The sequence below is a fragment of the Diadema setosum genome, chromosome 18, assembly GCF_964275005.1.
Source record: "Diadema setosum chromosome 18, eeDiaSeto1, whole genome shotgun sequence".
Taxonomy (NCBI): Eukaryota; Metazoa; Echinodermata; class Echinoidea; order Diadematoida; family Diadematidae; genus Diadema; species Diadema setosum.
This window is the reverse complement of record NC_092702.1, coordinates 37,437,087-37,461,352: the sequence shown is the minus strand read 5'-3', so window position 1 is coordinate 37,461,352 and position 24,266 is coordinate 37,437,087. Positions and strand designations below refer to the sequence as shown.

General features: G+C 37.2%; 1 protein-coding gene across 1 annotated transcript in view; it reads right to left on the bottom strand.

Moving 5' to 3' along the window:
• The window catches only part of LOC140241644 (phosphatidylinositide phosphatase SAC2-like), a 111,844-nt gene that overhangs the window by 21,345 nt on the left and 66,233 nt on the right, over positions 1 to 24,266 (bottom strand). The window contains exons 4-6 of the mRNA XM_072321385.1: positions 15,012 to 15,137; positions 7,969 to 8,041; positions 1,436 to 1,569 (exon numbers count right to left, since the gene is read on the bottom strand). Of these exons, the coding sequence (XP_072177486.1) occupies positions 1,436 to 1,569; positions 7,969 to 8,041; positions 15,012 to 15,137 (333 nt within the window). The remainder of the gene's footprint in view (positions 1 to 1,435; positions 1,570 to 7,968; positions 8,042 to 15,011; positions 15,138 to 24,266) is intronic.

Sequence of the window (24,266 nt, the reverse complement as noted above, 5' to 3'; positions counted from 1 at the left end):
TTCAACTGTCATCTTTGGCACCATCACGATATCTATAAGGTTATCACTGTACCCTTAGTTACTTCTGATTTTGGATATACAGCTGACTCACAGCTAAATAAGGGTGTGTGTCTGTGTGTGTGTCTGTCTGTCTGTGTGCATTGTGTGTGAGTGGGTGTAAATGGGCATATGTGTATGTGTCTGTGTGAGTGAGTACAATGTATGTGTGTGTATATAATGTGTGTGTGTGTGTGTGTGTGTGTGTGTGTGTGTGTGTGTGTGCTGTGGTTTGTAGACGTAGGAGAAACATGTTAAATCCTGTGACAGACTAAATCAATTAGATAGGTATCCCTGCCTTCCTGTCACAGGTTCATGGCAATCATACATTCAATGTCACACTGTCAAAGGGGATACTCTGAAGGCTAAAATTAGGACACTGTCTTTGGAAATACCTTCCACAAACTTGCAATCACGTATCGCTATCATTCCAACATCCTACTAGACTATTGACTTCATCTTTCACATACTTCAATTTGCCCCTCTTTGGCAGTAATCTTTTGTTTTCTATTTGTATATATCTTTTCTATCTTTCTGTAATGATTTTCAAGATTTCTTCAATCATCACACTTTTTTCTCCATTTTCCACTAAATGACTGGAAAAAGTCCATGAGCTTTTAGAAAAGTCATGATCATACTGTCAGCATTCTCTATTTCTAAATAAGTTCTGACTGCAATTCTAAGGAATGCAGAATGACAAATCCCAAATCAAGGTCTTCACTGGCACCCACTCTGACCATTTAAATTGGAAATATATATATTATTTTCTAGTCACTTCTTTTGACTTTAATTTTCCTGACTGACTACAACATGGTGTAGTCACTTTCGGATGAACAATTTACTAACAAACAAATTTGTATATTCGACAGTGTATTGTATGGCTGACTGTATGATGCTGCTTCAATGAGCTACCTTCCATTGAAGACACCATAAAGATCTCTCTCTGCTACATGGTTGCTAATGTTAAAGACTATGGTGGATATCTCTTTAACATGTTATTGTGTGGATTGGTACGCTCAAATAAGACAGTGATTGCATTGACTTTGGAACCCTTTTAACACATTAGTGCTGAGCATGGGTTAATTTACCAGTCTCCATCAGTGCCTATGTGTGTGGGAATCTCCTCCTCTACAACCCTTCTTTCTGTACTCCAACATCATTAAAAGATCTTTACATAAATACAACAGTCATTACCCCTCTGTCAATTCTCCCCTCATACAACCCCTTAAACTGCATGCCATATAGGTGATAGAGATGATTGTGAAACAGTTTTACATTTCAAATGAAATAAATTTATTATGCAATTCCCAAAACAGGATCCACAATTAAGAGGAAAGGACTGAAATTGAGTGCAGTACACAATATTTCTGATGATACAAAAGAAGAGAAAGTGTATTACCTGGCAATCCAAGACATCCTGTAACATGTGCTGGTTCCAAAAAAACCTCTCATCAAATCCAGAGTTTTTGTCATTAGTGTGTTGTCTTTGAATGGAGTTTGTCAGGTCGCCTGTTGGGCTGTAGTAGAACCAGTCTATGACAGGTAGGTGATAGAAGAATGTATAGTTATCTATCAGACACATTTAGGATTCATACGTTCATACAATAAATGAATACTGTACGAGCTGAAATTTTCGCGTACAGATATTTTCGCGAATTGCTACTTGGAGGACATTTGCGCGTGTTGTTAATTTCGCGGTTGCGACGGTCTAACTGAACGTAACTATTTGCGCGTTGTTATTTTCGCGTGTTGTTATTTTCGCGGTTCAAAGGCGATTCGCGAAATTCGCGAAAATAAAACCACCGCGAAAATTTCAGCTCGTACAGTAATACGCCATTATCAATATACAACACTTCAGACTACAAGCCAGCTGGTACATTAACATGAGCACACTGGGTTGGAAGTAGCTAGGGGTAAAGACTAACTCAGTAAAATCTGAGAATAGCACCTCCTATGTTTCAATGTCAAAATCTCTGGCAATTAAGATACACAGCAATAACAAAATTGAAGTGTACGAGATAACTTTTTACAATCAATTCATGAATATTGAAATGGAACGAGTGAGTAACTGAGTGTAAGCAAAGAAATATCTGTGGTACATTAGTTTCTGTGGATTTAGTGCTACTTATGGCTAGCACGAATTCTAAAACCCACTAAAATATACAATTTTCTACACACATTTTCACCAGATTGAATCATGTGCTTCATCAGCTGTAGTACATGCGCTTTATTGAGTGTGCATGTGTATGTGTCCTGATAGTCATTTGCACTTGTGTGTGTATGCTGCAAAGCTTTCTGCACAGGCTGTACATTCGAATGGATTGTTTGTGTGTATACCGTAATCAAATGTGAGTATACTCAGTACTTGTGTAATGCATAGTTGTCTCGAGTGAGGCATGATGCACAAACAAATGTATACATGTTGCAAAGTACAATAGCAATAGTACATGTAGTTCATCAATTTTCATGGATGGAAATGTCAAATCAAATTCTATCTTTTGTGAATTGGTAGAAAACATAGGTTAACAGTTACAAAGCATAAATTTCAATAAGAAAGAACTTGTGAATATATGTTTTTGACACTTGCAATAAATGTTATATAATCACACATTGTTCATCTACGATGAAATTCTCTTAGGGGTGGGGGATATCAGGTAGCCTCATTTGAACTTATTATGTTTCCTCCAAAGCTTCAGTTGCTGTTGATATAGTCCACAGACATTTAGAAAATTGATACCAATCTCAGACAGCACAAGTTCCATGATAAGCAAGAAGGTACAAAAAGGGTTCTCCTTTTTTTTTTTTTTTTTTTTTGGGGGGGGGGGGGGGTGGGGTCCTTTAAGTGTGTAAGTCCCCATCCACAGAGCAAAGGAAAATATTATAAACAGAACTTCCTGTCGCACTCTGTAGTATACTTTTTTTTTTTTAGATATGCAGAACAAGGATGAGATATTTCACAACAATCAATTTAATGTTCACCTAATGTTTTTCATTGATTTTCCTGCCACTGCTGTTATCATAATTACTTAATATCATTACACTGACACCATCACCACCACCACCATCACCATCACCATCACCATCACCATCACCATCACCACTACCACCATCACCATCACCACCATCACCATCACCATCACCATCACCATCACCACTACCACCATCGCCATCACCACCATCACCATCACCACCATCACCATCACCATCATCACCATCACCATCACCACCATCACCATCACATTCACCACTACCATTTTCACCATCACCATTACTATCACCATCACCACCACCAAAGCAATCCTAATCATCATCATAATGGTCATTTCCATTACTACCATCGTCATTGCCATCACTAATGCCGTCACCATGACTTTCATTACCACTGTCTTGGTCACCATAATTTTGCATAATTCCTCATTATGGGGGTCCTACGGACCAATTTCTCTACAAAGGGGCAAAAAGAAATATCAGAGGATGATGGTTTTCCATGACTTTCGTATACAGTGCTAGTGAGTTACTCATACTGTATGAACTGCACTTGATCTATATACACTGTGACTACACACACATAATAGCCTGCTCAGCAAAGTGTATACTCATTCATTATTGAATTCTTGCCCAGTTAATTTATGCCAACAGTGGAGCTATTGATCTCGATTGATTCTACCAGCACACTAAATTATACACTCGCCTTTCAGCCATGGAAGCATTATTCAATCAATGAATGAAATGACAGGACAAGATAATGCAGAAGTTCATCTCTTCCTGGCAACGAACACTTTTTAAATTGATTGCTATCTTATATGGTGGGCCCATAAATCACAAGTCTGGATCTTTATATCTGTCATGTAAAGACAATTGATAAGTGTGCTGGGAGCATTTCACAATGCGCTTTATCAGATATCTTTTCTGACAAATTGTTTTAAGCTACTGAAATCCTTGCATCTTATTGGCAGAGCTTAGAGTAAATTTGTCTGAAAAGTATCCAACCAAAATGCTTCATGAAATGCCTCCCTGTTTATCCTTTGTCATGTATCACTTGTTCATAAAATGAGGTACACTGTAGAAGAAGCCAGAAGTGGATCAAAGAAGCACGGTGATGGTGGCAATAACCAAAAAAAAAAAAAAAAAAATGGTTTCAGTATGCCACTGAAAAATAATGTCTCTGCACCCTGTAGGAGTGTGGGGTGGAGGGATGAGATATATCAAGACTGCTCTACAGCTCTACCTCCAATCTAATGATAGAAAGAAATAATATGATTACGACTTATCACACAAGAGGCAGGGATCGGATGTCTCTTCTACTTATGTCTGAATTAATTTTCTTTGACAAAGAGCATCATATGGAACAATGACAGTATTATCTTCAATGACAGTGTGTAATTCAGTGTAAGGGAACAGCAGCAACTGAGGAGCTGAGCAGTAAAATTCTACCAAAAAATACTGTTACCTCCAAAGGTGCAAGTTCACACTGATGAGATATAAATTGTTAAAGCAAAAACATTCAATATAAAATGCATGTTAGTAGTAAATATTTTGGCCTATCACAACATGCAGCTTGAACATTTCTCTCTCTTCTCCATTTCCAGTCCTAGATTTAATTTGGCCACCAAACTACTTCAGTGCATCAAATGCCATCACAGCCAGTTTAAAGAGAAACAAATGAATTACTGTCAGACAGGTTGCATGTATCTCAGAAGGAACATTTTTCACACTGATCCCAGACTTTGACTTAAATGACTGACTCTTCTTCCTTGATTGAAGTTAAACATACAAAATTTATCACCATTTCAACATGCTTTGGAATACAAAATAGATTTCATCTCCATCCCCCGCCCCTATTCTTATACCAAGCATTTCCTGTATCTTTCCTCAGCCCTATGGGTACCTGAATGGGGACTGCATTACTGGACTTTGTTTGTTGGAGAAACATGGCATTATACTGTAGAGACAGTGAGGCTTGATTGGATTCAGGGAGATGATAGTCTTCGGCTCAATCTTTCGGGGACGATGGTGCTTTCACACTGACGATGAAATACTGCAGTATTTTGCACAGCTTAATACTGTGAATGCAGATACACCACAAAATACATTGCGAAATACCATGGGTATTTAGGGTCTGTGGCAATTCAAACTTTGCATTTTTTATAAAATTTATGCATTTGAGATTTGAGAGTGCATCCTATCATAAAATACCACCAATCATACAGCAGTGTATTTCTCACAAAACCTGACACATCTCCAGTCTTCTTCACATTGGAGATACGCATATGTGCAGTGCTTACCAGAATACCATGGCATTTTAAAAATTAGAATAGAACCAAGTAAATTACTACAGTATCTATTACTGTGGTATTTCACAGATGAGAATCGTGGTAACACATTAAATACCGGTACTGTGATTTTAAATACCACAGTCACTCAAATGTGAATGTGCCTCGGGCTCAAATATCATGCCCTTCTCACATGAATCATGTCAGTGTTCTGGGAAAGAAGAAAAATGCAGATGTGAACAGATCCTCTGTGTGAGCTATCATGACATGCCAGGATAGGATGGATTATATGTACAGATTGTATTTACCCTAGAATCAAGAGCAGGAAGCATCTATAAATAGAGGATGCTTTATTGAGCTTGGGAGCTCAATTGGTGCTGATAACAGTCCACTACCCTACCTGGATGACACACCAATGTGTGAGTGTGTGTGTGTGTGGTTGGGGGGGGGGGGGATTCAAACACGACATGCCCTTATGTCATAGCTTGGCACTGAAGTGCGTACATGCACTACACTGACTACATATACTCACAGAGCAAACTTTATAATATCAAGAACAGCTAGGTTTAAAAGCATGGGGCAGAGTTCTGGGTCAACACAACCCACAAACACACACACATGCATGGACATACACACACATACACATTCTTGTAAGAAGCTTCAAATGTTGAAAAATAGTTTGCTGTAGGCAACCTGGAATGTTCCATTATTTGTTTCTGAAAAACATTTTTCGTTTTTTTTTATATATTGGCTAATTCAAATTGAAAATTTTTAAAATTTAACATTTTAATCTAAGTTTATTAATAAATGTTAGGCTTCATGTAGATTACAGGTACACATGCAGCAACTGAAGATATGTATATTTCTAAAAATGAAATCTTCCCATTTGAAAAGTGTGAAGTACTCATACTTGCCAACTCTACCGCATTTGGCGGTAGACTACCGCTTTTGAAAGATTTTATTAGCATTAAAGCTAGCGCTGCTCATATAGGCATCCTGGATTCTACCGCTTTCTCAAATGAAAATGTTGGCAAGTATGAGTACTATTTGCCCTTATACAACACCTAAGAAGAATCTAGCTATCCGATAGGTTGACTGCTCATCACGTGACATGCAGTTAAAAGTACGATTGCACACTGTCAGCAATGAGCCATGCAATCTTGTTCAAGCAAAAATGGATAGCGCACTGCTGTCACCAATTTACATTGACTCCCATGTTCAACTCATCAACTCATAGATTTTGCACCATTGCAAGCATTTGATGTCATTAAACATAACTTTACTGCACACATTCAATGTAATTTAGCATGCATTCAGTTACTCATTTTACTTACAACTTCAACCACTTGCTTTCACATACGACTGCAACCATACCGTGCCACCCATTCACAAACTTGGTGAAAGACAAGGTACGTTGTACACTGGTCAACTAGGTTTGGCCTCCTTCAGTAGAGAGCCTCTTTGTTTTTCACCTTGTGCGAAATCTTGTACCATCGCAGTGACGCACTTGTGACCATTCACTATTTGTATAATATGCAAGCACTAAATATACATAATGGGCAGGCGATTTATACACCCCTTGCTATGCTACCCCTAGGGCCTTCTAAGGGCACTTATTTCATTTTGTTTTAACTGCTCCCAACAAACAGGCATATGCCTGGTGTAAAAGGTATCCTAGATTGCCTGGAGCGAAACTCACCAATGCTCCAGATTGAGGCCGTTTACAAGAACACACACACATACACACACAAGTCAACAAATGCACAATACTCCAGCAATCATATGAAATGCATGGTGTATCACATCAATGGAATTACATTGATACCTACTTCCTGAAACCTAAATCGCTTTTTCTTTTTCTTTTCTTTTTCATTAGCTTTGAGAGCTCACAACCTTCAATACATTTCCGGGACTTCCCTCAAAATTTCATATGACATGATGGATATTTTGTCAGTTATGTTGCCGACACCTTTCAACCTTCTAATGTGCATTGTTCGCACAGGTGTCTGGAAAATAATTGTCAATGATTTTAATAAAGGAGATTACCTAATCCCTGGTGTGTTACCAAAGCCTTCTTGTTGAGATGATGCACACTGCTTTACCTAAGTAGGCTTGCTAACTTTACAAAATTTTAAAAGAAGGTCAAGTTTGGATGGATTACAGAATGCTGATGAAAAAGCTTGGTCTAGGTACATACAGGATTAATTCAATCTACTGTACTTGTTACAGTGTAAGTCTACCATCAATATGTAGATCTTGAAATGACAAGAAACGTGTGGTATTTCATTTGATGCTGCCTCAGAAGGCAAAATTATACCATAAATTATGAACATCTTCACATCACGTCATCAGTCCAAGCATAAACAGAACTATTTAGTGGAGTTGATACACAAGTGTCCATTGGATAAATGGAAACCCACATCAATCTTACATGGTGTGGATGAGATGCAGAATGACATGGGAGTGTCTCAGACTTCCAGCCAACAGTTTGAGAAAAGAGAAAAGGTCAGAAGAACCTTGTTCTATTTTCTTCTTTCAGGCTACCCTTTAAGGGCAGGGGATTTAATGGAACATTGGGTAGTGTAACAGTAGGAGGTAGGGTAGATGGGGTTCCTTGGGAGTGGAGATGAGGTTGCCATAGATCTGGGGCCAGTCTTACCTGACTCAGTAAACATACGATTGAGCTCCTCCAGGATACGACGCTCAAGTTTCTCTCGCTCCTTGACTTCTTTCTATAAATATAGCAAGCAGAAAGAGAGAGAGAGAGAGAGAGAGAGAAGGATGTCACATGACAGAGGGACAGAAAGAGTGAGAGAGAAAAGGAGTGAGACACAAAGGATAGAGACAGAAATATACAAACAGACAAAGACAGACAGAGTGAGAAACAAACACATCAACAGAGACACAGAGAGAAACACACATACACACAGACAAAGATAGAGTAAGAAATAAAAACATCAACAGAGAGACACACAGAGACAAAGATGACAACACACAAACAAACAGATTGGAAGAAGGAAAGATTGAGGCAGGGGAGGAAAACAAATTGACAGGTGAGAGGAAGACACATTAAAACAAAGGTGCAAACATTGAGTACAGATAAATACAAAACAAGAAAGAGTAAGCAAAGAGTTTTTGGACAAAAAGGAGAATAATGAACAGAAAACCAAGATGAGAGGAAAAGAAATGAAAGAAAGAGGAAAGAGAGTTGATGGGGAAGAGCATAAAAGAACATAAGAAAGAAACACTGCAAGGTTTATTCATCAGTATACTATTAAAGTTAATCATATGCCTGAAGTGTGATGAGGGTATGTACAGTTTGTGTGTCAGATGGCCGAGTCTACAGCAGTCAGTAGAGTGCACAAGTCACATTACTTCCATCCATACCTCCCTGCTACATTAAATGAGGTCAATGACTAAACATTAAATGTGAATAAAGCTAGGAGACCTGCATTCTACACGTGTATGGGGGGGGGGGGGGGGGATGACATAATGAGCATGTTATTCCCCAGGCCATATTCAATGAATGAACATCCGAGGTTTTTCTTGATATCATCAAGCTGAGAAAATTCAGCTGCAACTGACTAAATGTGTACCCATTGCAGAATATGCATGCTCACTAAAAATAATGACAACAATAATAAATAATAATGACAAATAAATAAATATATATATATATATATATATATATATATATATATATATATGTGTGTGTGTGTGTGTGTGTGTGTGTGTGTAGTAATTTAATAACTATAATAAAACTGAATAGTGAAAATAAGTAGTGATATCATTGAATTTTATTCATAGACTAAAGACAAAATCACACGAGCAGAAAGAAAATGGAAAAAACACAATTTGGGGGCCAAACTCAGGAGAGTCTGGCAATGTTGTTTCAGAACTTTTTTTCTCACTTGTCAAGACTGTCTGTCCTCTGTCTGTTTGCCATTCTTCTGATTACTCTTCTTTCCTTGACAAATCTAGCTGCCTTTACAAGCAATCCTTAATTCACTAACACCTTTCTGTAATCTCTCCCTTCAGTTGAGGTCATACATGTATCTCCACAACACCTTATCTTTGCTGTTTATCTCATTTCCTATTGTTTCCGCATTGCTTTTATCTTGAAGGCAATCGTGTTGTGATGTGATAAATGACAGGAAAGGCAATTACTAAAACATGAAATATGTCACTTTTATACAGCTAAATTGAGAACTAGTTATCTATTCATATAGCGATTAACTGTATAATGTTCATGACTGGCTAAATAAATGATAACTCAAAAAACAATGCTATTTAACGACAGAATGAGGATGATAATGTCAGTACAAGTACCATTTAAAAACACATAGGGAGACCTACCTGTAGGTCAAATTGGTGGGGGGGGGGGGGTGTGGAAGAAGGACTTGGCAATCATTTGCTGTAACCTGTAAGTAGTCACTGTCACTGCAAACTACAATGTGTTGTAAGTCTGGGAGCATGTATCCTTTGTGAGGACATTCATAAAGTGTGAATGCAGTGAAAAGATAGCACCATAACAATGGAAAGGGCTCTATTTGAATACCAACTATCATTGGAGTAGCAAATCAGACAGAAAAAGACATGTACGTACAAGCCTGTAAATGTGCATGTCAATGAAAGTATGTAATCTAACCTGGTACTAAAATTTAATAGTTCTTTCAAACGACATGTTCTTGTCACACATCAGGCAACTGTGATGTCTCTCCTGCACACATTGTGTGTGTGATGTGTGTCTATGTGTACATGTGTGGAGTCAATAGGTTGGCTTTCTCTTTGTTCTCTTCCTGACCTCTTGGTGACCCACTCCAAGGCAAACCAACATTCAGGGTCATTTCTTCTGTCAGTGTTTACTTACATCAATAAAATTCTTTGCAAGCAAAGCATTTTGAATAATTACCAACATGTAATGGTTACTTAAAAGACAAGTTCACCTTCATTAAAAAAAAGGATTGAGAGAATGCAGCAATATTAGTAGAACACATCAGTGAAAGTTTGAGGAAAATTGGACAATCGATGCAAAAGTTATGAATTTTTAAAACTTTTGTATTGGAACCGCTGGATGAGGAGACTACTAAGGCTCGTGATGTCATATGAGTACAACAGTATAAAGAAAATGTAAAGACAATTCAACATATTTTCACTTTTTTCGCATAATAAAAGAGCACTTGACTTGCCTCCTTCTAAAGGCAATGGGAATAATATTACCCATAACATATGTCAGTAACGAGTCAAGGGAATGTGTACTTTTTTCAAAAGATGAAATTTTGTGAAATTCTCTTTATATTTTCCTTATATTGTTGTACGCATGTGACATCATACACTGCAGTAGTCTTCTCATCCAGCGGTGACTGCACAAAAACTTCAAAAATTCATAACTTTTGAACAGATTGTCCGATTTTCCTCAAACTTTCAATGATGTGTTCTACTAATATTGCTACATTCTCTCAATCCTTATGTTAATAAAGGTGAACTTGTCCTTTAATATGTTGTCAAACTACAAATGCAGCTTCAGTTTTCACTGATCTCTGCTTTCCTCTTCAGAATGACAGGTGAAAATTTGATCTTTTTTTTCCTTTAAGCAAATACATATCTGGCTTAATAATGGTATTACCAGCAAATACTAGTTACGTTCAGACAGTGATCCTTAAAGGGTGTGTACAGTTCTGGTCGAGGTGAGGATTTAGCTTTTAACGTTTTGCGAGATATTCAGAAACCACTCTATGAGATGTCAAAGAGCATGCAGTTCTTAGGGGTATCAAAAGTTTATTCAATGAAAATCGGTTTTGAAATGGCTGAAATATCAAAAAACAAGGTGAAACAAAGAGATCCTAATAAAGTTGTGGCATGTCGCCTTTTATTATTAACACTTTTGGGGATATCTCAGCCATTTGAAAACCAATTTTCATCAAATAAACGTTGAATCCTTCTTAAAATTACACGCTCTTTCATATTTCATAAGAGGTTTTTCATTATCTCACTTAGGAATGTTCAAAACATGAATCCCCACCTCAACCAGTACTGTACAGTCCCTTTAAAGGGACTGTACAGTTCTGGTTGAGGTGAGGATTTAGCTTTTAACGTTTTGCGAGATATTCAGAAACCACATATGAGATGTCAAAGAGCATGCAATTCTAAGGGGTATCAAAAGTTTATTTGATGAAAATCGGTTTTGAAATGGCTGAGATATCCAAAAACAAGGTGAAACAAAGATATCCTAATAAAAGGCGTGGCCTGTCGCCTTTTATCATTATCATTTTTTTGGGTATCTCAGCCATTTGAAAACCAATTTTCATCAAATAAACGTTGAATCCTTCTTAAAATTACATGCTATTTCATATTTCATAAGAGGTTTCTCATTATTTCACTTAGGAATGTTATAAACCTGAATCCCTACCTCAACTAGTACTGTACAGTCCCTTTAACTTCAAGTTAAGCTAACTTTGAGGACAAGCATGTCTTTAAAGGACAAGTCCACCTTCATATACATGTGGATTGATTGAATGCAACAATGTTAGTAGAACACATCAGTGAAAGTTTGAGGAAAATCCGACAATCCGTTCCAAAGTTATGAATTTTTAAAGTATCTGCGCAGTCACTGCTGGATGAGAAGACTACTACAGTGTATGATGTCACATGTGTACAACAATATAAGGAAAATAAAAAGAGAATTTCACAAAATTTACTATTTGCATAAAGTGCACATTTCTTCAACTTAGTTATTGACGTATGTTAAGGGTAGTATTATTTCCCCTGCCTTCTGAAAAGAGAGAAGTTGAGTGTTCTTTTGTTATGCGAGAAAAGTGAAAATATGTTGAATTTTCTTTATTCTTTCTTTATATCGTTGTACACATGTGACATCACAAGCTATAGTAGTCTTCTCATCCAGCCGTGACTGAGCAGAAACTTCAAAAATTCATAATTTTTGAACAGATTGTCCAATTTTCCTCAAACTCTCACTGATGTGTTCTACTAATATTGATGCATTCACTCAACCCACATGTCTATGAAGGTGAACTTGTCCTTTAAGTACCGTGAAGATGCACTCAAAGTTAACTCGATGATATCGTCGCCGGTCACACGAACCGACGAATCACTCGATTTTGGGTCAAATTTTCGATTTTGAGATTTTCAATCATTTCGATAGTAGACATTCCATACTACATATTCTGAAATTCTCAGTGTGTAATTTTTACATAGTTATCACTTTTGTAGAAGTATGTAATTCCATTTGTGAAAATTATTTGTTTTCCCCATAGACGCGTGTGTTAAACAATCAGGCGATTCGACGGTTCGGTGACCGCGCGTACTAGTACGCGCGGTCACCGAACCGACGAATCAGTGCGCATTGACTTGCGTGTTGTTTTTGAGATTCAACAGTTCATTGACCGCGCGCACAGTGCGCATACTATGTAATACATGTGTTGACAATGACAACGCTCAATGTACATGTACATATGGACACACATGGAAAATGACAACGTTCTTTGCAGACCGAAAATACATGCATGCAGCGCTTTGACGATTTCCCGCTTATTTGTTAACAATACAATTCGATAAAAACTTCACAAGTTAGAGCAAGAATTGAAGTCTGATGTACTACAAAAATAATTGGAAATTATTGACATGAAAGTGTAGCAACCGTAAATCAAAAATGGGCTAACTTCAAACGAGTTTTTCTCGAATTGTCATTCTTACGCAAACCTGAGGGATTCGTCGGTTCGTGTGACCGGAGACGATATGAACCACAAAATTTCTCAGGGCTAACGCTCTATCCACAAGACGCAGGGGGTCCTCACTCGTAGTTAAGCATCGTGTAGACACGAAATCAACTAACTCGAAGGTAAGCGTGACCTCTCTGTAAACCCCCCATTCCCTAGGTCAACCTCCAACATAAAGACAGTGTTCCTTGTACTGGGGTCATCACGAACTTCCAGCTCTGTGGTTTTTTTACTGAGTGGGACTCATTCGTAGTTATGGGGCTGGGGGGAGGGGGCAGGAGCTTACCATCAATGATAATCTACCTTTGATGATAAACTTTGTTGTGTGGGCACGTTGAAGTTAAAGGGAAGATAAACCCCAAGAGCAATGTGGATTCAGTGAAAGCAGCAACATTAGTAGAACACATCAGTGAAAGTTTGAAGAAAATCGGACAATCGATGCAAAAGTTATAAATTTTTTAAGTTTTGGTGTTGGAACCGCTGGACGAGGAGACTACTTGAGGTTATGACGTATGAGTGGACAACAATACCAAGAAAATATAAAGAAAATTCTACAAAAATCCATTTTTCATGAAAATTACAAATTCCATCAACTTGATATTGACATTTGTTAGGGGTAGCAATTATTCCCCCTGCTTTCTGAAAGAGGTTGGTCCATTGCTCTTTCATAATTCTATAAAAGTGAATTTTTGTTGAATTTCCTTTATATTTTCTTTGTATCGTTGTCCACTCATACGTCATATCCTCTAGTAGTCTCCTCATCCAGCGGTTTCAACACCAAAACTTTAAAAATTCATAACTTTTGCATCGATTGTCCGATTTTCCTCAAACTTTCATTGATGTGTCCTACTAATGTTGCTGCTTTCACTCAATCCACATTGCTTTTTGGGTTTACCTTCCCTTTAAAGGTAGGGGTTACCTTTTACAGACCTCCCAAAATGCAGCAAAACATTAAATATGAACCTCAGGGGACTTGTTTAGGCCACTGCTGAGAAATTTGGAAGTCAACAGTTATCTACAATTTGAATAATGCACAAAACTCAACTACTCATTAGTTCTGTGTGTCAGCCACACTTAAGCCTTTTTGTTGCAGTCTTCTGTATTTTTTTATCTATAAACACAAATCTAAAAGTATAAGAGCTGATGTAATAACATATAGAGTGTGTGGCAAGAATGTATATAGAAATGTTTGTAAGTTTTGATGAACTTTCTTCACAAAATATACATGATGGACACACATGCAGTGCATGGGTCTGCAAAGGTAACCTACACTGTAGTAATGTACTGGAATTTACGGTGAGCCCCCAAAAAAATTCAATTCAAAATCTAACGGTCAATCCTGTACTAAATGTTACCTTCCACTTTCAATACTTTATGGGAGTTTCTAAAATGATACTCTCTTCAACATACCAAGCTGTATTTATACAACTCTTCATTTAAGGCATGCAAATGGGATTCCCTACCTTTAAGGGGGCAAGAGCTTATCCAACTATTCAAACCCAACTATTACTCTTGCTAATAGAACACTCACTGAGAAACTCTGAAAAAGAAGTTGAATGCTTAGGCCTTATCATTGTAAGCACTAAAATCTAAAATCTCTATGAGTTATATTAACTACCCACTAGAACTCTAGACTAACACATCTTGCTGAATATTGCATGTTTTGGATGCATACACTAATAGAGCAGAATATTTGGGGTACAGTTGTACTTGGTAGGTCATCTGTGTTTTGGTCTACTGCGTGAAATGAGAATTGTGAACTTGGTAATGCGCTTGCCAATCCCTCCTGCCAATAATTCACAGAGATCGAAGAGTTTAACTTGAACCTAATGACAGAGAACATACATGTTGTAGCAGACTTATAAAATGATACACAGTCTTGGCCATGCGTGGGTTATGTAGTTTTGAAAATTATATTGTATAGTGACTTGCAGCTCATCAAGAAGGGACATGACTTGCTCTGCTGTACCTTCTTGACTTGGGCGGCAGACTTGATAGTATTCCAGGTCTTGGCTAGGGCTTTCTGCTGGCCCTCGACTGGACCAAGAATCAGGTTAGTCTTCTGTTTGATGCCAAAATGATGCTTGTCACATCTCTGCACATGGAGAAGAAGAAGAAGAAAAGAAGTAACTAGACTTGGAATTTGTCAAGACTGACAAATTAGGTGATCCGATCTCTTCGGAAATCAATGATTTTAGTCCCGATCCCAATAGGCATGACCAAACAGGTTTCATCTTGTTAATAGGGACATTGGCCGTGTGATGTTTGGATTCTCATTTAGAAAAGGGAGTCAGACCTGCCATCTATGGTACACAATTCCGTATACACTAAGATACAGAATAAAGTATATTTGATCTTTGACCCCGCTTTGCACAGACAAGATGGCATCTGAGCAAAAAGTGGTTATTTTGTAAAATGATCCCCGTAATATGGTCTTTACGTGTGCAAAATATGGGAAAGATAGGACATGTATTCACCAAGATACAGGATGAACCATTTATGACCTTTGACCCTAATTTCCATACAGAAGATGGCGTCTGATCAAGTAGTTGTTATTTCATGAAATAATGTACGTGACATGAAGTAAACATGTGCAAAATATGCGGGTGATTGGGCCTGTTTTTGTTGAGTTATTGCAAAGAAATTTGCAGAAAGAAAGAAATATCTCAGTACATCGAAGATAAGCTTTAATTTCAACCAAGATTTTTGACATGATCCCGACACCGTATGAAGAATTAACGGGCTCATTAACGATAGCGCAAAGTCTCAGCTACAACATATCAAAATCTGGGAGGAATTCACCGAACGGTAAGTGAGCAAGTGCTCAATAAAGATAGTCATGTCAATTTTCATTTCCATAAAAACTGCACTCCCATAGAGATAACACGTAAACTGGCCAAATTTGACAAGGTTACTTTCAATTCATTTTTATGAGGTGATGCCGTAATCTAATCAAAATTTTGTAAATTTATTTATGAAAGAGCATTTAATAAGCTACAACATACTGAAATCTGGGCCAAAATTGGCTAAGGATAAGTGAGATACGCTCGAGTGACCTTGAAATTTGATGACGTCATTTTGAAAATTTATTCTTTTCATTTTATTAAGAAATTTGATATCTTTCAGTCATTTTTTCAGCATCGCCGCCCCATGAAATGACATGTACAACTCATCAGCTTTCAGAATATGTAAAGAAAATGGGGGGGTCACCGTCCATCCTGACGAGTAAAATCGGATTTAAAATTGGCGGTTTTTTGGCATAGTTGCACTGTATATCGCCATTGACGCGCGCGCGGAATTTCAACTTTGACGGGCCCGTATGACGTCATATTAAGTCGGATTGATTTGAAACTTGGTCGAAATATTCCTTGACATTTCAGACATCTGATCTGCGTGAAAAAACGGGAAATTTCTATTGCCCATGAGCTGTGCGTAAGTATATGTGCGCGCGCGTACGCGTCCGTCCGATTTTTTCAATTTTTAAAAAAATGCTCCAAATGGTGTGAAACGTGTGCAAAAAAATTTTGAGCTCGATTGGAGCATACAAATATTTCAACGCGCGCGTACGCGCACGTTTTAAGGGTACAGATGAATTTTGAGAACATGAGTAGATTCAGCTTGATTCGAACTATATGTGAGGTAAATTTCATAGAAAAATTCCATTCCATTAATGAGATATGAATGAGAATGTGTTTTCATATAATGACGTCATAGTGACGTCATGGTCGACTGATCACTATGATTTTATTAGATCTGTCGTCTTTGGGACATGATACATATATGGTATAATTTTGACATTGATAGGATGAGGACTTTCTGAGCTAACCTCTACACAACATTTGAGGAGAAAGAACCTTTTTTGTGACAACGGGAAGTTTAACACTAGACTTGGAATTTGTCAAGACTGACAAATTAGGTGATCCGATTTTTTTTTAATCAATGATTCGAGTCCTGATCGCAATAGGCATGACCATATAGGTTTCATCTGTGTTTAGAGACATTGGACGTGTGATATTTGGATTCTCATTTAGAAAAGAGAGTCAGGTCTGCTATCTTTGTTACCAAATTCGGTATACACTATAACGAAGATACAGAATGAAGTATATTTGACCATTGACCCAACTTTGCACAGCCAAGATGGCATCTGAGCAAAAAGTGGTTATTTTGTGAAATGATTCTTGTAACATGGCCTTTGCGTGTGCAAAATATGGGAAAGATAGGACATGTATTCACCAAGATACAGGTTAAAACATTTATGACCTTTGACCCTAATTTACATACCCAAGATGGTGTCTGATCAAGTAGTTGTTATTTCATGAAATAATGTACGTGACATAAATTAAACATGTGCAAAATATGGGGATGATAGGGGCTGTTTTTCTTGAGTTATTGCAAAGAAAGTTGCAGAGAGAAAGAAATATCTCAATACATCGAAGATAAGTTTGATGTCAACCAAGTTTTTTGACGTGATCTCGGCGTCGTATGAAAAAATGGAGAATCACTGATGATAGCCCAAAGTCTCAGCTACAACATATTAAAATCTGGGAGAAATTTACAGAAGAGTAAGTGAGATAGTGCTCGATAAAGACCGTCATGTCAATTTTCATTTCCAGAAAAATTCCCTCTTATAGAGATAACACGTAAACTGGTTAAATTTGACAAGGTTACATTATATCCATTTCAAGTGGTGAAGACATCATCCGATTAAAACTTTGATGAACAAAACTTAAAGAGTATTACATTGGCTACAACATACTAATATCTGGAAGAAATTCACCGAAGGGTAATTGAGCTAGTCGTCGATAAAGACAATCATGTCAATTTTCACATCTAGAAAAATTCCCTCCCATAGAGATAACACGTCATAATGAAGATAAAGAAAGAAGTACATATGACCTTTGACCCTACTTTGCACAGACAAGATGGCGTCTGAGCAAAAAGTGGTTATTTTGTGAAATGATTCTTGTAACATGGTCTTTACGTATGCAAAAGATGGGAAAGATAAGACATGTATTCACCAAGATACAGGATGAAACATTTTTGACCTTTGACCCTAATTTACATACCCAAGATGGTGCCCGATCAAGTAGTTGTTATTTTATGAAATAATGTACGTGACATGAACTAAACATGTGCAAAATATTGTGGTGATAGGTCTTACTTTTCTTGAGTTATTGCAAAGAAAGTTGCAGAAAGAAAGGAATATGAAAATACATGGAAGATAAGCTTTAATTTCAACCAAGTTTTTGGGCATGATGCCGACTCCGTATGAAAAAACGAAGGGCACATTTGCGATAGCCCGAAGTCTCAGCTACAACATACTAAAATATGGGAGAAATTCACCGAAGCATAAGTGAACTAGTGGTCGATAAAGTAGTCATGTCAGTTTTCATTTCCAGAAAAACTGCACTCCCATAGAGATAACACGTAAACTGGTCAAATTTGATAATGTTACTTTCAATCCATTTTTACGAGGTGATGCCGTCATCCAATCAAAATGTTGTTATTATATGACTGAAAGACCATGCAATAAGCTACAACATATTGAATTTTGGACGAAAATCAACAAAAGAATAAGTGAGATACGCTTGAATGAACTTAAAATTTGATGACGTCATTTTCAATACATCGAAGATAAGCTTGAATTTCAACCAAGTTTTTGGACGTGATGCCGACTCCTTATGAAAAAACTATGGGCACACTTACGATAGCCCAAAGTCTCAGCTACAACATACTAAAATCTTGGAGAAATTCACCGAAGCATAAGTGAGCTAGTGCTCGATAAAGATAGTCACGACAATTTTCATTTCCAGAAAAATTCCCTCCCATAGAGATAACACGTAACCTGGTTAAATTTGACAAGGTTACATTATATCCATTTTCCACGAGGTGAAGACATCATCCGATTGAAACTTTGATGAACAAAACTTAAAGAGTATTACATTGGCTACAACATACTAAAATCTGGAAGAAATTCACTGAAGGGTAAGTGAGCTAGTCGTCGATAAAGACAATCATGTCAATTTTCACATCTAGAAAAATTCCCTCCCATAGAGATAACACGTCATAATGAAGATAAAGAAAGAAGTACATATGACCTTTGACCCTACTTTGCACAGACAAGATGGCGTGTGAGCAAAAAGTGGTTATTTTGTGAAATGATTCTTGTAATATGGTCTTTACGTGTGCAAAATATGAGAAAGATAGGACATGTATTCACCAAGATACAGGATGAAACATTTTTGACCTTTGACCCTAATTTACATACCCAAGATGGTGCCCGATCAAGTAGTTGTTATTTTATGAAATAATGTACGTGACATGAACTAAACATGTGCAAAATATTGTGGTGATAGGTCTTACTTTTCTTGAGTTATTGCAAAGAAAGTTGCAGAAAGAAAGGAATATGAAAATACATGGAAGATAAGCTTTAATTTCAACCAAGTTTTTGGGCATGATGCCGACTCCTTATGAAAAAACGAAGGGCACACTGGCGATAGCCCGAAGTCTCAGCTACAACATACTAAAATATGGGAGAAATTCACCGAAGCATAAGTGAGCTAGTGGTCGATAAAGTAGTCATGTCAGTTTTCATTTCCAGAAAAACTGCACTCCCATAGAGATAACACGTAAACTGGTCAAATTTGATAATGTTACTTTCAATCCATTTTTACGAGGTGATGCCGTCATCCAATCAAAATGTTGTTATTATATGACTGAAAGACCATGCAATAAGCTACAACATATTGAATTTTGGACGAAAATCAACTTAAGAATAAGTGAGATACGCTTGAATGAACTTAAAATTTGATGACGTCATTTTGAAAATTTACTTTTTTTACTTTATTAAGAAATTTGATATCTTTTAATCATTTTTCCAGCATCGCCAACCCATGAAATGACATTTACAACTCATCAGCTTTCAGAATATGTAAAGAAAATGGGGGGTCACCGTCCATCCTGGCGAGTAAAATCGGATTCAAAATTGGCGGTTTTTTGGCATAGTTGCACTGTATATCGCCATTGCCGCGCGCGCGGAATTTTAACTTTGACGTTCCCGTGTGACGTCATAATGAGTCGGATTGACTTGAAACTTGGTAGAAATATTCCTTGACAATTCAGGCATCCGATCAGTGTAAAAAAACGGGAAATTTCTATTGCATATGAGCTGTGCGTGCGTATATGTGCGCGCGCGTACGCGTCCGTCCAATTTTTTCAATTTTTCAAAAAATGCTCCAAATGGTCTGAAACGTGTGCAAAAAAAATTTGAGCTCGATTTGAGCATACAAATATTTCAACGCGCGCGTACGCACATTTTTTAAGAGAAAATATGGATTCTGAAAATATGAGTAGAATGCGCATAATTTGAAATATATGTGACGTAAATTTCATTGAAAAATTCCATTCCATTAATGACATATGATTGAGAATGTGTTTTCATATAATGACGTCATAGTGACGTCACGGTCGACTGATCACTTTGATTTTAGTTCGATTGCCGTCTTTGGGACATGATACATATATGGTATGATTTTGACATTGATAAGAAGAGGACTTTCTGAGCTAATCCATACACAACTTTTGAGGAGAAAGAAGAAAAAGAAGAAGAAAGAATCAGTACAGATACAGAAGGTGATCCGAGAGGATACTCGGATCACCTAATAATATTACAAAAATCTGAATGTGTTGGCATGATGTCAGTTTCACTCATAATGCTTTCAGTTTCCCTACATTATACCTGTACCTTCACAGGACTATAGCCCCAGTCAGACTATGCATAAGTACCCATGGTTTCATTTCCCGGAATTTTGCTTTATGCAGTTTGGCCAATCTGGCCACACACTTTTTGAGAAGTTACCAGTGAAACCAGTGAAACCTCCTCACTTCTCACTTTGGTTGGAGAGGCCCAAGGGTCATAGTGATTTTGATTGCTTTTTTCCAACCCGGCTCCTTCAGGAAGCTCAACAGGGAAAGCCTAACACTTTGTTTTCTTGTGTTTAGTTTGTTTATTCTGTTTCTCTGTTATCACTTGTATTGTTTTGCAAATGCCGAATAAATAATAGTAATAATAGTAATAGTAACAAAACGGCACATACTTTGTGCAGTGTGGCCACACAAAGCTGAAATTCAAAGAAGTTTGTCACATGATTAGATCCCCTTCTTTTTGTTTAAAACACAATGCACATTATTTTGCTCGCTGTTGTTTGCATTTTCTATGCTGAAGGAGGGCATTCAGGGCCCTGTCTTATTAAACTTGTGATAGAAATCAATCAATCACAAAATCTCATGAAAGCTGCAATCAATCGCAACCTGTGATTGATTGATTGATTGCAGTTCTCCATCTTAATTTCTATTATAACTTTTTTATAAGATGGATTTGCATGTCCAGTGAACACTACCTATACATACATGACTACAGACAGATTCAACCCCCCCCCCCAAAAAAAAAAAAAAAAAAAAAAACAATAAATAAAGGTAATAAATATGAATTTCAACACAATATATTTTGCATGATACTCGCCCTCCGTAGTTCCCTAATCCAAGTTTATAACTAACAGGCTAATACTCTTCATCTTAACACTTAATAACACCTCGTCATGTCTCATTATATAAATTACTTAGTCTGGCCTATGGCAATATACTGTCAAATTGGAAGGTCTGCTAGTTTCATCAATGATTTAAACTAGATAAAAATGGTAAATATACTCATAATGACATGACCACCATTTTGCAGTACAAAATAATATGAAGCTCAAAAGAGAGCATTCTGCCCATCTGTAACATTGCGTATGCACGTACAGTTACATGTATTCTAAAAAGCGTGAACTACACAAATGAAATCTTGCATTTCATTACAGATGAGAATAGTATTTGAATACTCTATAATTGCCATCCTTCAAAAGTAAATGTTGAATTAACTTTGTAATCTACTTGTTTCTAGCTGTAATTGCCATTCTATACTGCAGTCAACACATAAATAAATGGACTCATAATAGAAATCACTCATAGCCAACTTCATCTTTACTAATCTTGGGACTACAGGCATGCCTTTTTATAAATCTGATTAGGCACCACCAACATGTTCAAATCCCTCCTAATTTGACTGGTTTCAATCTGTATCATGACTACAATACCATCTAATGTACTTTAACTGCTCTGCCTTTCAAACATCATGCAGCAGCTAATCTGTGAGTAAGAGAGAATTCAATTGGATAATGGTTGTTTATCTAACACACTTCACTCTCAATGAACCATCCCTCTAATTGACTTCACTCATCTTTAGCAGTTCATGCCAGACATAATCTATGTTAAAGATCAGAGTAGTTTAAGGACAGATTTCTATTTTCAAAGAAACAATTGTGGGATATGTGCTCCAAACAATTGAGAACAAAGACTGTGCAATCCTGTACAAAATGCATTTGTATCAAATTCACATTACATGTGTCAACAAACTGGAAACCAAGCATGAAAGCAAATAGCCCTATACCCACAAACACTGATTTAAACAACCAAACCAGATGAAACCATGAAGGCATGTGTATACACACAGTAGGAAGAAGCTCATTATGTGTCAATGATTTGATAAAATTTGGCATCTTAAAGTGGTTTGCTTAACCTCTCCAGAAATAACTTGTGTTATTCTATGCCTTCATTCACATGATAGTGACTTGACAGTATGTGAAGGCTCAGCTGGATCCAAAGAGGTTCTATTATATGTAATAGAGCGCGCGCTCGCATATAGAAGCGGGGCCAATTGAACGACCCGCCGCCATTAGCAAAGAGGTCGACTACCAGAAGCCTGAACCCGGAAGTGCCTATAGTAATACACATATTGTAAAGTACAGCTTCAAAGATGGGGTTGGGTTGGAAAAATCATTCTAATCTTAAGGAAAATCAATATTTGTCTATATGCCTCCGGATTTTATAAGAGAGATACATTCTCAACACAGTATACGTGTTTTGATGAAAAAAGGACTTGCTCTAATGTGTCAAATATGTGCCTTAACATAAAGCCAAAATTGCCAAACAGGCATTCATGCATTCATACTACATAAAAAGATTGCAGGAAGGTGCAGTGTATACTCTTTGGTATGGGAGTACTGATTTAACATACAGTAATATAGTGTCACTTAAAAACATCAGACACACATACAACACACACTTCCACACACACCCACACACCCACAACAAAGACACACACTCACACACCCACACACATACGCACACACACGTACACACCAAACCACTTTTTTTTTCAAATTCCAACACGCACACACACACAACACAACACACACACACAAACGCTTTTGTTTTTCAATTTCAACACAAACACACACACACACACACACACACACAATGCATGTCTTGAGTCCAGACCATGCGCATAACTCATGTGTTGTATAAGTGACATGTGAAATCAGCACTCCCATACCAAAGAGTTTTGTACACTGCACCGTCCTGCAATCTTTTTATGTGGCCGCTACAGACAGGTGGTTGCTATAGACAGGTGGCCGATTAGGCAGGTTTGACTGTACAGAGATACATGTATTTGGATAGCAAATGAAAACACAATCTAGCAAAATTACATGTACTATACATGTACAGATACATTGTGTACTAAACTGGCAGTCACTGTAGGCTCGAAACACATACCGAACGATAATACTGATTTGATTGAATAGCTTTTCATGTATACATTAATATGTATGTTTGTTAGTTTGTTTGTTTGTTTGTTTGTTTAGCAAGGAAGGGATAGAGAATACCTCCTTGATAGCACACTTAGTTGTTACAGTATAAGGATGTGTTGCTACATGTATAGGCCTACCGGGTACATATTTGTTCTTAAAAAGAAAGCCAAATTTTTCTTGTATCATATTATAATATTTCAAATTAGTTTAAAATGCATAATCTGTTGAAAACCAAAAATATTGCAATGCATGGTAGCGAAACCAAATATTTATCTTTCACCAGTGAGTGCATTTAAAGACTCACAGGTACATCCCTGTAACACACACACACACACAGACAAACACATGCATACATCTACACTGTAACAATGAACACACAATTACTTTACATGTTTAGATTTCAAATGTGGACAAGCATCTGCTTCAAGAAATTAATGTCACCAGTACAGTACAGGTTCAACTCTGCATGAGCACCTGTGAGTGATTCAGTAGAATCTGATTCTAGCCTGGTGATCACACACTGCTTTAGCCATCTA